Raw genomic sequence first — 17502 nt, 5'->3', positions numbered from 1 at the left:
AGATAAGGGTTAAGTTTGGCTTTCACATTAAGGTGATGTGGGATCGGGAAAATAGAAAATAAAATCAGCCTTGTGGTTTCTGATGGCTCTGGTGCCATGTTTGAAAGTGCACCAAGTTTGAAGGTGGTACCAAGGCTGAATGTGGTGCCAAGTCTGAAAGTAGCGCCAATACAAAGGAGGGGGGAGGGGACGACAACTCACTTGGGTTAGTTAGATCTCTCGGCTAGGCTGTAACCTTTGGAGTACCCAGCCATTGGAGAAACAGGGGAGGGATCTGTGTGCCAAGCTTAGGGAATAATTGTGTTGCATCCTGCCATGTGGGGCACCAACCTCTATATTCTGGTTGCACACCCATTCTTGGAAGATTGTTAATAAAATTCTTTTCTCCTCCACAATTGGGTGAGCATTTTTTTCTCTTACAGGTACAGCTTTCTTTCTAACAAACTGGACTGTATCAAATTGAAAAATGTTGGCTCTTCCAAAACACATGATCAAGAAAATGACAGGATAAGCCATGGATGGGTAGAAAATATTTGCAAATCATATTTCTGATAAAGGACTTGTATCACCTAATTATCAAGAACCCTTAGCACTCAATACTTGGAAGAAAACAAATTTTTAAATGGGCAAAATATTTGAATAGACAATTCTCCAAAGAAAATATATGAATGGCTAACATGCTCATGAAAAGATGCTCAGTGTCACTGGTCATTAGGGAAATGCAAACTAAAATCAAAATGAGCTACTACTACACATCCCTAAAATGTCTATAATCAGAAAGACTCAGATGTCTTTATTTACCAAAAAAAAACCCAAGCATTTTATATAACTAAATGGCTTATGTCAACTGACAACAGGAAGCAAAGGACTGTTTTCTTCATAAGCTGATTTCCTTCAAATATTATTTTGGAATTATTTTAATACTGAATTTGAAAATATTCCATTTACTGAAAACTGTCTTATGCACAAATTTTCAGGGAAAAGCTGATCACATGTAATGAGGCGCATTGTAATTCAGTCCATTAAAGTAATGAAAACTAGAGCAACAAAGTTAGAAAGCAGTAAAGATACAGGAAATGTGATGCTCATATTTCCAAAGAGAAGAGACCATCCTTTCATTCAATAATAAGTGATTTCTAGCAAACAAAAATCCATCTGTGACATAAATTCTATATGCCTTTGTTCTGTTCCTGAGAAGTCGAGGTTGCCTTAACCCAGAATGCCTGGAGGAGAACAGCTGTTCTCTCACTTAAACAAGCATCTTCCAAAGGCAGGCAGGTAGCGCACCCTTAAAAACCTCTACTTCATATAAACTCTCAGAACTATAACAGCTAGTCAACAAACACCAGCAGCAGGTCTGAAGCTGCAAACAAGAGAGTATTCCGAAGTCAGAATTTTCTAAAAAAGAAACCCCAGTAGAAATAGAGTGTTCGATGGTTAGTCCCTTTCTATTTATGGCGATACTCTTCTGCTTTTATAAATGGAATGATATTGGCGTTTGGGGCATTCAGAATAAAAAAATCTCTCCCGAATCTGAACTGACCTCCACCCTCGGTAGGATTCTCTGGGCACGTTTTGCTCTTGCTGGGCAGTAAGCACCGTGGATGCAGGGGTCACACATCATCAGCGTGTGGCCCATACGAGAACGCAACAAACAATTGCTGACGAGATGAATGAATGAATTGCTGGCTCCAAACCTAGAAATAAGTTTTTGTTAAATATAACCTGGATTGTAAGGCTGTATTGAATAGCCATCATCAGTGAAAAGTCATTCAATTCAATTACAAAAATGCAATCAACTTTTTCTTTGTTCTGAATAGGTAGTTGGGAAAAAAAAGAAACATGAATTTTCCCTTCAATTTGCCAAGACCCTCCAGGTGAGCAGAACCTGGGGCTCTTCTCTCTCCATATGTGAACCCCACCTGAGAGCATAACCTGGTGCCTGTAGAACATTCTGAACTTCTTCTCTGCTCCTAGGCTGCCCCCGTCGCATGCTCTGATTTAGAGTGTGAGATAACGCCTTGGCCTCCAAAATGTGTCACCCTCTGCCTTCATCTGGTGATCTGGAGTCTCCCTCATTCCCTGTTCTCAAATCCCGTCTGGGTGACTGGCTAAGTACCCCCAGCCATCTTGAGCTGGCCCCCTGCCCTTTTCCAGGACACTGTCACTCGCCTTCTCAGCAGCCATGCCCCGATCCCAGGTGCCTATCTGTCTGCGTCTCTAAATCTTGCCCACGGATTTCCTTCTGGCCCCCTTCTGTCTGCATTGGGACTTTCATTCATCGAGCCAGCAGATATTTACAGATCGACACTATATGCCCGCACTGTGCTATCAGAATTACAGGTAAACATCTCTGCCCTCAAGGAGAGAAGCGAGCGTTAACAAACAGTTACAAAGGGGCGTGCTGGCCAGGGGTAGAGACAAATCCCTGAGGGGCCGAGTAAGGGGACTGCCTGAGCACCCGGCGGATGGAGTGGGACAGGGGGCCGCAGGTGGAATCCGGGGCTCTGGAGGCATGGTGCCACGGCACTGGTGGTTCAGAAGGGCCCAACCAGGGTCAGTAGTGGGAGAAGAGCTGCAGACAGGTCTGAGCAGGGAGGGACGGCAGAAGATTGTAAGCATCGCTCAGAACAGAGACGCCACGGTCGCGGTTTGACAAGGCCGGCAATCCTCTTCACTGTGCAGGAGCTCAGGTGGGTCCTAGGAACACTTTTCTCAGCCACCTTAGACTTCAGCCCAGCACTTGTGGCTGGGCAAGAACCTCCAGCAGAACCGGCCTCGGCCCATATGGGTTCCAGTCTACATTCTGGCGCTGCTTTTTCTGAGTTTAGTCAATACAATACCTCTTCAGCTTTTGAGGGGAAGCTGGGCAGTTTACAGGGTCAGTACAGGTGGTGTGCTGGGCATACATGTATGTGCATGTGTGTGTGTGGCATACATGTGTATACGTGGTGGGTGGGCATGAGTGTGTGTGTGACAGAACGTGTGAGAACATATGATGTGTGGTGCATGCATCTGGTGTGCAGTACTTGTGTGGTGCATATGTATACGTGTGTATATGAGTGTGGTGTTTGTGTGAAAGTATGTGGTATGTACTGTGGGTGTGTGGTGTATGTGTGTATGTGGTGTGTGGTACATGTGTGAGGGTGTGGTACATCCGAGGAGATGTACATGTAGTGCATTGTGTCATGTGCCGTACATGTGTGGTGTGTGACGCATGTGTAGTACACATGAGGGGTGTATGCATGTGGCGCATGTATGTGATGTGTGGTACATGTGCGGGGGGTGTGTGTGGTGTGGGAGTGTGCATGTGTGTGAATGTCTGTGGCGTGTGTGTGTATGTGGTGCCCGTGAGTGTTGGGGATGTGTTAAGAAGAATGGTTCTTATTTTGTTGTGTGGAGCTGGAAGGAATATAATAAGTCAAATAGTGAAAAATGCTGAAGGAGCCCAGGAGAAGCAAGTGCATAATGAATCATCAATTAAAGACAAGACAAGAGAAGGACAGGAGGAGGAAGCAAAGAAGGAAATCCAGACTTTGGAATCACCAAACCTGAGAAGGAGCAAGTGAAGATCAGCCGGCTGTGTCAGGAGAGACAGCGGCCCAGATTCATCTCTAAGGAAAGGTACCCATGGCTCGTTCATTTAAAGAGACGGGGAAATGGATGGCATGGCACCAAATAACAGATGGTATTTAATCAGCTTTGGATGGAGCAGTTCAAGAATGAATGAATAATTCAAGCCATCAGTCAATCACCCAAACCTGCTATGCCAGATCATAAGCCAAGCGAGGCTGACTCTGAATGGCATTCTGATCTGGAGTATCTTTAAGAGGCAGAGGGACTTCAGTGAGTAACCAAGTTAGCACAGCAAGACAGAAACAGTGCTAACTTAAACATAAGTGCACCAGAGAAAAAACACCATCAAGACCCACATGCGGGAAACACTCGCTGAGGGCTACTGGGATACAAAGAAGGACTCAGCTTTACTAGGTGACATCAGTGACCCAGGCAAGTGACCACATGTGACCTGAAGGGGTGTGTGATCATCCTCATTTCGCCAAGCAGCATGGAACAGCATGAAACAGATGTGAAGTAAGAGACGGGCGTGGTCAGGAATGAAACATTTGACATCTGCTATGTACAAGTGGTAGAAGGTGGGCTGGGCAGAGAAGGTGCCATCAAAGCCTCAATTTGCACCACGACGGACAGGCTCGGGCTCCATTACCAGGTACGGCATCCCTCTGCAAGCCTTGCAGTGCTGTGCAATTGTGGTCACCGTTCACCGTGGAACTTAATGATCCTCAACCCTGGCTGCACCCAGGGAGCAATTTTTAAATGCAGATGACCAGGCACCACCGCAGACCAAAGAAAATATAATCCTTATGGGTAGAACCTGGATATTGATATTATTAAAATCTAATGCACAGCCAAGATAGACAATGTTTGTGTGAGTTGTGTTTGCATCTTCCCCACTGAGAACTCCCAGGAGAAGTTGAAGTGCACAGAAGAGCTAGACGAGCTGATGAGCCATGAGTGCTCACCTAGAAGAAAGGAAACCCAAGTAAGGGGTGTTGGCTAAAGCTGATTCTGCAGCAGCAAGTCTATACCCAGCCAATGTGGGGGCCCCTCTCTACCTGCCCTTCTCCCTTTCTCCCCCTCCAGCTCTCAGCCTACTCATTCCACCGTAAACTGTTTTACGTGAGTATAAGCAACACAATGATAAGAACATCCACCAAATGTGATTCCTTCTTTGACCGTGACTTTTTTCGGAGAAGATTTTTTTCTATGTCAGCGTTTTTGGGTTCCTTGGACTTCTTCAGAAATAAGTCCATCAAGAATGACAGGAAGTGCTGTGGGCCAAAGTAGATTCAAACCCAGGTACTGGTACTCCTGAGGGCTACAGAGACACAAAGGTTCTACAGTCATGGCAGATTGCTCTGGAGTTCAGTGCCTTGTCAGTGGGCCCAACTTTGGAATTTGTGTTCCTGACTGCGATGGAGTTGGACTCAGGTGTGACCTCTCTACACATGCCTCTTCTGTCACTTGTACTGAACCTGTGGTTGGCGCTGGGCTTGGTGTATACTAAAGAGACTTCAATCTCTGTACTGGCCATGTGCCAGAGGGGCTCTGAGCCTCAGCAGAGTTGCAACTCCTACTCTCCGGTTTGTTGGTCTTACCCAGGTCAGCTAACAGGGAGGTGAAGATGGTCGACCATCACACTAGGGAACTGAGAATGCCTACAATTGCAAGCAAGAGAATCGCATCCATTAACCATGTGGGATCTAACCCCCCTCTTGATATAGAGGTGGAGTGGACATCACCATCCCAGGGTCCACAGGATGGAGGAATAAAATATGGATTAGAGTGGACTCACTGGTATTCTACTACAGAACTACTGTGACTAGTAATGGAAGAAATTGTAGCATTGATGTGGAGAAATCAATTGGCCATGGTAGTTGCTGAGGGCAGGGAGCGGGAAGAAAAGATGTGATATGGGGGCATTTTCGGGACTTGGAGTTGTCCTAAATGATATTGCAGAGTCAGATGCCGGATATTATATATCCTGCCATAACCCACTGAACGTACTGGGGGAGAGTGTAAACTACAATGTAAACTATAATGCCTGCGGTGCAAATGTATTCACCAAATGCAAGGAATATGCCACACTGATGAAAGAGGTTGTTGATGTGGGAGGAGTGGGATGGGGTGGGTGTGGGGTATATGGGAACCTCTTATATTTTTTAATGTACCATTTTTTGTGATCTAGGTATCTTTAAAAAAATACAATTAAAAAGAAGGAAAAAAAGAGAAAGAGAAAGAAAGAGAGAAAGAAAAAGAAAGAAAGAAAGAAAGAAAGAAAGAAAGAAAGAAAGAAAGAAAGAAAGAAAGAAAGAAAGAAAGAAAGAAAGAAAGAGAAAAAAAGAAAAGAAAAGAAAGAAAGAAGTGCTTTGGAATCAGAGGGGAAGGCAGCTGAGAATGGGGTCCTCAAGATGAATGGCGCATTGTTGATTTGGGGCCCAGCATGGTGCATGAATGAATGAGTGAATAAATGAATGCATAAACACAGGAAAAAATAGAAATATTGACAAGAAATGGCAACAATCCCACAAGGAAAGGTGATTTCCCCACCCCAAGAAAGTGTTAACTATCTCAGTTGCTAACTTGCAAGAAAAGCCATTGGCAACTCCCAAAGGCATTTAGCATGTTAGTGAAAACCTCTAGAATGGACAAAAGTATGCAGAGGAAGCCAGGGATGGAGGTGTAAAGAGCTGCACAAACTGTATTTTGTACAAAGATAGAAATGACAGAATCCAGAGAATCTGAATAAAGGGGCTGAAAGGATGGACTGTGGGAATCTTGAGGGGGCAGGACCTCCTCGCCCACGAAGGACACAATCACAGGGTCAGAAATTAAGCAGAGAGAGTTCTGGAACAACTTAAACTAGAAACCTAAAAGAGTAAGCTTGAAGATCAACTGGAAAGGTCCTTGACCCTCTGGACACCAAAATGGGAATGAAGGCTTGTGGATCCTACCCAGACCTTCCGAATCATAATCCCCTGGGGTTGGTTATTTCACAATCTTGGAGGCTGGAGAACCTCATAGCAGAGAGGAATCAGGGCAGAGCCGTGGTTGCAATCCAGAGAAAGGGTAGGGGGTGCTGCGGTTGATAAGGCAACGCTGCCGTCTCTGGAGAATCTGTGGAGGTTTCAAGGGTCTCAGGGCCAAAGACTCAGGTCTTAGCACCAGAATCCCAGGCCCTTCAGTTATCTGTGTATTGGAAGAAATGCAAGGAGCTAAGGTTTTGATCTATGAAAGAGGAATTTCCTTTCGTTTTTCCCCCTTAGCTATTGGTATTTTGGGCAAGCCAACCAAAAGAGGCAACCGTAGCTGGGTGAGAACCCTGACTTATTACACAATAAAGTACAGATTCAGAGATGGGACAGTTGATACAACGACAAGGTCGTGCTGCGTGGGAAGGTGGGAGCTGTGCCAGTCACGTTTCCGGTAGGAAATGGGATGCATTTCAGGGGAGCAGAATCATCTACTAAGTGCAGTTAGATAAGAAGGGAGGCTCGGCCTGTGCAACAGAAGCAGAAGTTTCTGGAGAGAGAAAGCTGCGGGAAAGGTGAGATAGTTAAGACAAGTTTGGGGACATCCACTGGAGGACTGTGGCAGGCAAGCAGGAGTTGGAATCCAATGAAATAAAGGAGAGACATCAGGAAGGCTGTATTTGAGCAGGGTTTATCCAGCTGCTGTGTGGGGATAGATTAAGTGAAAGGACCTTTTAAGAGCTGCTGGGTGCAGTAATTGAGACAGATGGTGATGATTTGCAGTGGTGATAGAGAGAAACAAACAACAATAAAAATTAGGATTTTTTTTTTGCCAGGAGTTTTAATCAGAATTTATTTCCAATAAATGATGCACTTATTATCAACAGTGCATCATTTTCGGCCAAGAACATTTTCAAATAGAAAAAATGAAACTCTTAAAAGGAAGGAGGAAAACTCAGAAGGACAATTTAGATAAGGAGAAAAGGAAGCTGAAGCCAAAGTAACTGAAAGAAAGCTATTTAGTGGGAGAACTATGGAAGGAACAATCTGGAAAAGGAAATAATTCCTGATCCTGGGACTGAGATTGCAAGATAACAGTGGGAGAAAAATTCAGTCATTAAAAAAGGTTGTGAGGAGCGGGTGCAGCTCCAAGATTGTCTGCTTCCCATGCCCGCACACGAGGCTCCAGGTTCAATTCCTGGTAGCTGCTAAAAAAAAAAAAAGATTGAAAGACATTTAAATGTCTACGATGTATATTCAGGTGTGAGCATTGTGGTGGGAGACTTTTGTTTTTTTCCTCTTTCTAAATGTTCTCTTCTAACTAAAAATGATGTAAACTTAAGCATCTTCTTTAACTTTGCCATTGTTTTGGAGAATTTCCTGAGGTTCTGGCAGGAAACTATTGAGCCATGGCACAACATGCAGGAAATACTTTAGCTAATGAGAAAAGATGGCACTTTCCATAAACACTCATTGATCTAAATTTGACATTCCCACCAGAAATCCAGAAGGTTCTCTGGCACAAGAATTTAAGCAATACTGCCTGCTGGGCCAACAGATCCGACTTCAAAGATAACTTCAGGAATGAAGAAATTCAAACTTCAAGTGGTTGATTCAAAATGGAAAAAAAAATATGAAAATGCGCACGCACCCACTGAAATCAGCTCTAAGCGGCCATTTCTGGATTAACACTTTCAGATAAATGCTAACCTAGGCAAGAATGTTATCCACCAGGCTGATTTGGAATCTCACTGCTTAGATTGTCTGCTCCTACCCCCAAGCAAAACACAAAATCTCTGGGAACAAGTTAACCCAAAGAACTCTCTCTGATCCAGGCTTAAGAAAACAAAGACTCAAGTGGAAAGAGTCTATGATTTTAAATGATTTCTCCGAGGAAGGACTGTCACCTTCGGTCTAAAGAACCTAAAAACACAGGAGCCCAATAGTATGGTGTTTTATGCTGAAATTCTTTCCTGACAGGCATGTTCCAACAGAACCGAGTTCATGACCTTATATAAAATAGTCTTATAAAGGATTTTTTCCCCTCCTCACTGATTTTTGAAATGCATTTATTTACTCAGTTATCCACGGATGCGTATTAGAATTTTATAAACAAACAAGTAAAAGGATTATTTACAAAGATGAAAATAATTAACATAAATCTTTCTTAGGAGACCATAGTTTATTTTGTTCCTCTAAACATCTCTGGAAATGCTAACTAAAAACTTTGGCTAAGGTCTAAGTGCCAGAGTTCTCTTTAGTTGTCTCCAAGTTAACTTTTGCATTCAAGGTGCAGGTTTAACTTTATTCATCAGGCATTAATTTAAAAAAATAAGTGCTTCTGTGTGGGCCATCACATTCCTGTAATCACATATTGGTAAAATTACTATTACATTCTCCTCAATGTCTAGAAGAGGTATTCTCAAGCCTCATTTCCCTTTATCATAAATGTCCTAAAATACATATATTTTTAAATTTTTATGTATTAAAAATAGTTCTTTAATGCTATGATAAACAATATTTCTAAAATTGTAATGTCATGAAATCAATGGGCGATCTAGTTTTCAAATTCCAAAAGATCTAGGAAACACTGCGCTAATACCGTTCTATCAAAGACCTACTTGGAAGGGGCATGTTGAAAGCTGAAGACTGTACATATTCAATAAATGATGTATTAACATCCTGTACCAGGGAGATTGAAGAAGAGGTAAGGCGGGGTGGGGGCGGTGGGAGCAGGGAAACTGAGAGGCAATGAACATGGATAAAATGGTCCCTGCCCAACAGAAGCCCAAGCTTGTGGGTGAGACGGACAGGGAGTCAATTATTTACACTACAGTAAGTGCAACAATAGTGTTAAGTGCAAGGGCTCCTGGGAAGGGCTTCTATTAATAATTCACATCCAGAACCGAGGAGGGTTTTCAGGCTTTTAGATCCCCTAAGGCAGACTGGTCTGGCACATAACAGCCCGAAAACACCAGGAAACACCGATGAGCCATATAGGTGCCCGTGCGCCCAGGACGTTGATGCGTAGCCCTGGGGACCCGGCCTCCCCTGCCTGCCTCCAAGGTGATACAGAACAGTGTCATCTTGTATGTGCACGGTACGAAGTGGAGAGTTCAGGAAGCACTCGTCTAAGCCACAGGAAGGGCACAGGAAGGGGGTGGAGGTGGTGGGAAAGGGCACACTGCAAGACACAGAGGACTGAAAGCAAATCCTACTCAGGGAACACCAGGCAGGGTGATGGGAAAGGGGTGGAAATGAGGAGAGGGCATGGGCGAGGTCCAGAAGGGTCTACTCTATCCTGCATACCATGCAGGCATCGATGGAGAATTTTAAACAAGGGCATGAGTGGTTATGGAGATGGGGTTGTTGGAAAGAGCACATGGGACATGGGACGCAGTGCTGAGACTAGAGAATGGTGAGAGAATGGCCACAGCATTTCACCTGAAGACTATTGCTGAATCTAGACGGCAGTGGGGAGGGGCGAAACAGGAGACAGATGGCATGGATTTTTTTTAGGAGTTCAAATCACCACGTCTCAATGACCAAATTAGGGTAGACGAAGAAAGAGGGAGGGCTTTCCAGGTTGACGAGAATCACTTATTGAGGGCTTGAGGCATGCCTGACACTGTGCTAATCTTTTTCATGTATTATTTAACAACGTCCAGTCCATTCATTTTACAGACAGGAAGACTGATGTTCAGAGATGTTAAGAAACTGGCCCAGTGCCACAGCTAACGCAAGTAAGAGTTATGTATTTGAGCCCAAGGATATTTGATTCTAAATTTCGGACTCCATATTTCTAAATGATTATGCCATCCCAGTGAATATAGCATAGAAGGGGGCCCCCATGCTTTACCTAAAGTAGTAATAACTATGTTGGCAGATAATGCTTATTGGAGCTAAGAACTAATCTAAGCACTTTTCTCACATTATTTCATTTAATCAGTAACACGCCTGTGAGGTAGCTTACTTTTATCATTCCCGTTTTACAGATGGTAAGTGTAAAGCACAGAAAAATTAAGTAACTTGTCCAATTTGCCACAGCTACTATAGCTGGAGAATAAAACGCCTGAAGCTTGAAGGTATATCTTGTATTATTTCCCCATACAAACTTGCTACAGATAATAATGAATTATTATAAAGTGGTAGAATCTCTCAAGGATCATTACCTAGAAATAAGCTGCATATAAACAGCTTATGGTACTGGTTCATAAAGCAATGCAATTCTAACTGTAGTACAAGGCGCTAAAGAACTATGTATGTGTTTACTTCATATCCTTGTTGCATTTGAATTATTGAGCATATTAGATTAAATAGCTACAGATGTAGGCTTTACATTTAATGTTATAAAGAGGAAGGGGGAAAAAAGTAATGGGTCAAAGTCTGAGATACGCAGAAGTAGGCAGTGATGTTTTTATTACACATAGCCCTGTTTCCAATCGCTAAAAACATTATTTTTTATTAGCCATTACTTGAGGAATACAGCTACAAAAAAGAAAAACGCACCTTTGAAACCCATTAAGGCACGTATACTTTATGCGGGGTACTTTGAATACTATTTCATTTATGATAATTAATTTGGTTTTCTTTCCCATCCACAGAATAAATTTTTTTCTATACTTGGAATCGTCTAGTTTTACTTAGAAAAAATAAAGGAGGTTTTGAAACAGAAGAGTTGATGAACCAACATGTGAAATGACTATAATTCTATCTAATTCCCTCCTATGAACTTACAATATTTTTTAGCAACATCACATTTCTTATTCTACACTTAGGAATAGCTCACTGCAAACATGCTACATTTCCAAGGAAATCGAGCTACTGGATCCCATCCTATGAGTAAGGTTATCCAGAGAGGCTGATAAAACGACAGAAGACGGATCATCTCAAAATTTTTAGATAATTATTTCCAACAAATAAGCACCCGATAGCCATTTCAGGATGATCTGCAAGTCAAGATGGTTTTATTATGACCATACGCCAGTAATCATTCATGCTATACAGGGGCACAAACTTATTTTCTAAAATAGTAAGAACTCCCGCAAGGATGCTGGTTAGGAAAGGTTAACGGGGTGGGGGCTGGGGGGTGAAAGAGACAGAGGCTGTGGGTGGTTTTCGTATCCCCAAGGAGGAAAGCACCCTGCGGTCCCACTTTCTCCAAACACCATTCATCACCACGCAGGCCAAGGACCGGCCCGAGGAGCACGGAAAAACCTCGGGGCATCTCCTCTGGCTAGGACTTTCCATTTGTTAGGACAATAAAGCTGAGTATAGCTGCCCTTTCTCCCCATTGTGGGAAACCCAGACTGGTTCACGTTCAGCCGCCTGATAGAAAGTGAGCTCCTGCTGGAAAGGGTCAGAAACCTCCTCTCCCAGGAGGCTGGCCCCTTTTCACCGATAATTATGTAAATTCCCTCCATCCCAGTCCCAGTGCCCAGCAGAAAGCAGCCCGAGCTATTCAAAGCTGCATTCCCAGCTCCGGTCCAGCGCTTTCATCAGGAACGCCTGAATGAATGAACCGCTCCCGTGGCTGCCGAGTTCACGACTCAGCACAATTCCGAAAAGCACATATTTCCTACCAGGATATTTCGCCTCGTGCTTACCGACTTCTAGCCCGAGCTTCCCGCCACCCCCCCCCTAAACGAAACGAGTATTTGGAGGAGTAGGCCCCCTGCCAGTATGTTGCCTGCAGTAAAATGTTTGCAACAGATATCAGTGACCACCTCGCCAGCCAAAAGCTAGCCGAAAGCATCCAGAGCTCTCTGGGGAGACCGGGTATGGAGTGGTCCGAGAAAAGGAAACGAGGGTTTCTCGTTCTCAACGAGGAGCTCTGAAAACTCGCTTCGAGTTTCCGTTCCCAAACCTTAAGCGGAGAGGCACCGGACCCGCGCGAGGAGCGGGCGAAGGTCCGCCGGTCGCAGCCGCGTCCCTCGCCCCGGAGTGCCCACAGTCTCACCCGGCCGAGGTCGGGGCCGGTTTGGCCACTTCGGGGACCTTACAAAGGGCGGGTTTCGGACGAGCATCTGCGCCCCGGACGCCGTCTGCGGGCCGAGCAGCGGGACCCCCTCCCCAGGGCAGGCGGCCGGGGGCGCGCTCCCCCCCGGGGCCTTCCCCACCAGCCCGCCGGGACGGCAAGTGGCCGGAGGAGCCCGCTCGCTCCCGGCGAGAGCAGCGCGCTTACCCCGCAGGGCCAGGAGGGCGCTTCGGGCGCCTCCCACCGTCCCGCAGGGGACCCAGCCCAACGCGGCGGCCGGGCCCGGGAGCGGGGAGCTGGGGTGCGTGGGGCCCCCAACATCCCGCTCTCGCCGCCCGCTCAGCCGCGCTCCTGGGCTGAAGCGGGAAAGCGGGGAACCCCCGGGGGCACCGCTAACCGCCTCCAAGAGCGGGAGGACTCGAAGATGAGGGCACCGGGGAGGGCGCCTCGTCCGCCAGGGGTGCCCCCGGGCCCTCGGACCCCGGCTGCGCGGGCCGTGCACGTGTGCGCTCCCCCGGCCGCGGCGAGCGGAGCTGCGCACGCACGCCGCGGAGCAGCGCGGGGCGGCTTTGTCCCGCGCCGGGCCCGGGCACCCGCTCACCTCGCTGGTGGCCGTGCGCCGCCGCCCAGAGCAGGGCCGCCAGCAGCAGCCGCCCGCGCCCGCCGGCTCTGCGCATCCTCCGCCTCGGGTGGGCTCCGAGTGGGCTCCGGAGCTGTCCCCGCGCGCGAGGGCTAGGTCCCCACCCGCCGCCTCCGCCCCCGGCCCCTCAGACACACCCCGCCGGGCCCAGCCGCGCCCCCAGCCCCTCCCCGCTGCCACCCGCCCTCCGGGAGACCCCTCCCCCGGGGCGGGAGGGGAGCCGGGGTCCGGGGTCCGGGAAGCGGGGACGCTCGCGGGGACCGGCTCTCGAGCTGTCGGCGGAGCCCCGCGGGACGCCCGAGCGGCGGGGATGGAGACCCGAATCCTGCACCCCCACCTCCCCTTGGGGTGGGGAGTGGCGGTGACCGGCGGCAGCCGGGCCGAGGGGCAGTGGGGGACATTGGGGGGGGAGTGGGGGAGGCGGGCGGCGGAGGAGGGACGCTGCTGAAGTCGGCCCGGCCGAGTGGCTTCCCGGAGAAAGTATTTGCCCTGTTGACCCTTCCCGCCGCCCCCGCCGCGCTTCTGCAGCCGGGTGCGGCGCCAGCGCCCGGGAGCACCTCGGCCTGGCCGCGACCCCCCTCTCGGAAGCGGGCCGGAGGGCTGTCCAGCCTGCCCCTTGGGTGCTGGCAGACGACTTTCCTAAAAGTGAGTTGTAAGGTGTTTCCACTTCGGTTGCCTAAGGAAGACGAGCAGGGTCGTTGGGGCTTTTAAATTATTAGAGTTAGCATGCTATTGCTGCAGGAGAAAGACGACTCTCTTTTGGAAGTTTGAGGGCTTAGTCTTGATAGGAGAGTTCTAGGGCCCTTTTTTTTTTTTTAACTAAGCCTGGTTTAGGTTAAAGAATTTTTAATTTCCTCTGATTTTTTTTCCCTCCGTGGAAAGTAGTCATAACACTTTGCAGATCTCACGTTCTCACAACATAAACATGAAAGGTAATGAAAGTCCCCTGTTACTGCCCGCTGCTTTCATTTTGCTATTTTGGTTTTTCTTTTGCCTGATAGAGATTAAGTTTTGTCTCAGTTAAGTGAGTTGATTCCACACTCTACCATTGCCAGGTTTTCTAGGGACGCTTACTTGCACACTTGAATAAAATTTCATTATAATACTTAGCGGATTCTTTTTTAATTAAGGAAGTTCAAAAGAAAATGATGAAGCTTGGCCCTTTAAAAAAGGTTGCTATAGAGTTTCCTGAGAAGATAGTCATCACAGTACCAAATTTAAAACACAGAATTATAAGCATTTCTGCCCTGAAATGACTTTGTACACACACACACATACACATCCTTTAGAATGTTTTTTAAAAAGATTTTTCCCCACCACCACCTCATTGTATTGCACTTACTATCTGCTTTTTTCTTTGTCCATTTTCTGTGTGTTCGTCTGTGTCTGCTTGTCTTCTCTTTAGGCAGCACTGGGAACTTCTGGAACCTTCTGGAGTGGGAGAGAGATGCTCAATCTCTTGTGCCACCTCAGCTCCCTGGTCTGCTGCATCTTGTGGACCCCCCGGGAATGGAACCCTGGACTTCCTATATGGTAGACCGGAGCCCAATCCCTTGAGCCACATCCACTTCCCCTTTTAGAATGTTTTACAGTGCCCTCATGTCTCACAATTCTATCAGATGGGCAGGTATTTATCCTTGTGTAAAGAAAGAGGAAGTGAGCTCAGAAGGGTAAAGATCCCAATGCCAGCAAATGTCTAATCCAAAACTACCCCCCACCCCCCCAGGTCTTCTCATTTCTAGTCCAGTGTCCTGTCCAACACCATTCTGAAGGCACAGAGGATGAGAAGATCACAGAGGCAATCAGGAGGAGTCAGAGGGGTCATCTGTCTCCTCATATCCTGGTTTCTAGAAATTCAGTTTGGATGTCAGACTTTATCTTTGAACTACAAGCAGAAAACTTAGATATTTTGGGGGGAGCAAAGGCTCCCCCCCTTTGATGAGGAAAGAGAAAGCCCCAAAAGTTGTCAGTAAGAACAATTTTCTCACTGCTTAAAAATTAAGTAGAAAGATTTCAGAGAAAGAAGCATTTCAGAAGCCAGTTTAATGAACCAGCTTGGGTAAAATGGGGTGATGGAAATGTCACTGCTCTACGTGCCTTATAAAACCCTGCAGTACAAACGTTCCCGTTCTTTGGCATGCTGAGAGATGTTCAGCGTTGTGAAATGGTAGGATGGCTTGTTGAAGGTGAAAGTGAGTATAAGAATGCTTGCTTAAGAGAAAATAGAAGTTCGACTCAGCTAGGCACAAAAAGAGGCTTGCTTCATTGTCACCTATAAATAATGAACAATCAGAAATGCCTAAATGCCAAGTAATAGGTAAATGGTTAAGTAATATCTAGTAAATCAACACAATAGGCTAGTGTGCAGCCATTTAAAAAGCATGAGACTTTTAAAATTTGAAAAGATAATGTGATATGTTCACTGAGAAAAAGCAAAATTCCAAATAATATGGGCATTCTGATTGCAAAATTATATGAAATAAGTACAGGTACAAATGAGGAACTAAAAGCAGGAAAAAAAAAACATTTGTTTTCTTCTGAAGGACAGAAGAAAACAGAGGTGTTCAGCTGATAAAGTGGTGAGTGGTACTGGGGTGAAGAGTTTGGGGTGGGCTGCAAACAGTGGGTATAATAATGCTACTGCATTCATTCCACAACCGTTTATTCAGTCACTCCCAGGGGAGGGGCACTAAGGATTTTCCGTTTAACACAACAGGCATATATGGTCTCCACTGTTGTGCAACACTCAGCCTGATGGTTCTGGCGGGTAAAAAAATATTCAGAAAAAGAATTACAAATTGAATAAGTGCTCTAAGGGAAACAACAGATTGATGAGATAGAGAATGGGGAGATCAAGCATAGACAGTTAGGGAAGGTTTGGATGAAACAGGTTGCTATAAGCATTTAAAAGAGTCAGTGTGGGAAGTGGATGTGACTCAAGCAATTGGGCTTGCATCTACCATATAGGAGGTCCAGGGTTTGATACCCAGGGCTTTCCCGGTGAGGGCAAGCAGACCCATGTGGAGTGCCGGCCCACGCGGAGTGCTGGCCCGTGTGGTGTGCTGGCCCGTGCAGCCATGCTGCCCCATGCAGGAGTGCTGCCCCATGCAGGAGAGCTGGCTCATGTGGAGAGCCGGCTCAGCAAGATGACACAACAAAAAGAGACACACAGAAGAGGCAATAAGAGATGCAGCAGACCCAGGAGCTGAGTTGGCTCAAGAGAATGATCACCTCTCTCCCACTCTGGAACTTTCCAGGATTGGTTCCCAGAGCTGCCTAATGAGAATATAAGCAGACACAGAAGAACACACAGTGAATGGACACAGCAGACAATGTGGGAGGGGGGAGAAATAAATAAATAAATCTTAAAAAAAAATAGTCAACATATGTCAATCACCAGCATTCTGCTCTTTCAATAAGAAGGAAAATCACTGGCTTGATTGACCTGCTCCCTCATGGAAGGCGGTACCAGTTCTGGCCCTTGGTGGCCGGGCAGGTTGGGGGAGCCAGCTTCAGAGGAAGAGGGAGCCCAGCCCCACACATGCATTTTCTTTGTGGCCTGATACCCACATAGCAGGGACCCAGCCAGGAAGTCTGGCACTGGGGGCACGACTCCAATTCTCTGGGTGGTTGGTGTAAGCAAACTGCCCCTTAGTTCTAAAAGAATCGAGATACCAGCAGGGGCTGGGGCCCAGGAGAGCCATACCAGGATTCAGACAGTAGGGTTTTTAGTATTTTACAGCTACAAATCTGAATTTCCAGAGTCTAGCTTAAAGATGTTATTTAAATAGACTCCAACAAGGATTTCAAACAAGCAATAGCAGTGGTTTAAAAAAATGCAGGAATCAGACTGCCTGGGACCAAATATCACCTCCTACATTTGCATAACAGGGGGCTCTTACGAAGATTATTTTGCTTCCTTGTCCTGGTTTTTCTTATCTGTAAAATGAGCTTAAAAATAAGTCGTACCTCCAGAAAGGAGAATTAAATGATGTAATGAGCAGCAAGTTCTTCACATAGTGCCTGGCATCAAGTAAGTATTCAATAATAAGTCTCCTCTATTACTATCATTATCGTTGCCGTTGTCTTGGTTTCCTGGCTGCCACGACAAATCGCACACAGTGGGCCAGCTTACACCGCAGGAGCGTATTGGCTCAGGGTTCCAGAGGCTGGAAGGCTTGCCTTCCCCCGGGGATGATAGCTCTCTGGCTGGCTGGCTATCCTTGGGTTCCTTGGCTTTCCCATCACATGGTGACATCCTCTCCCTTCTCTTCTTGGTTCCTGCTGACTTCTGGCTTCTTCCTTATCTCTCTAAGGCCTCCAGGAATCTACCC

The 17502-nt window shown here is 46.4% G+C and overlaps 1 protein-coding gene across 2 annotated transcripts in view; it reads right to left on the bottom strand.

Moving 5' to 3' along the window:
• LAMA1 (laminin subunit alpha 1) overlaps positions 1-13268 on the bottom strand; it is a 158054-nt gene extending 144786 nt beyond the window's left edge. For both annotated transcript variants that reach the window (XM_058277382.2, XM_058277383.2), the window contains exon 1: positions 13130-13268. In XM_058277382.2, coding sequence (XP_058133365.1) covers positions 13130-13205 — 76 coding nt within the window. In that variant the 5' untranslated portion in view covers positions 13206-13268. The remainder of the gene's footprint in view (positions 1-13129) is intronic.
• Between the last annotated feature and the right edge of the window lie 4234 nt (positions 13269-17502).

Source organism: Dasypus novemcinctus, chromosome 16 (genome assembly GCF_030445035.2).
Source record: "Dasypus novemcinctus isolate mDasNov1 chromosome 16, mDasNov1.1.hap2, whole genome shotgun sequence".
Classification (NCBI taxonomy): domain Eukaryota; kingdom Metazoa; phylum Chordata; class Mammalia; order Cingulata; family Dasypodidae; genus Dasypus; species Dasypus novemcinctus.
The sequence above is the reverse complement of the archived record's forward strand: the minus strand, read 5'-3'. Positions and strand labels throughout refer to the sequence as shown.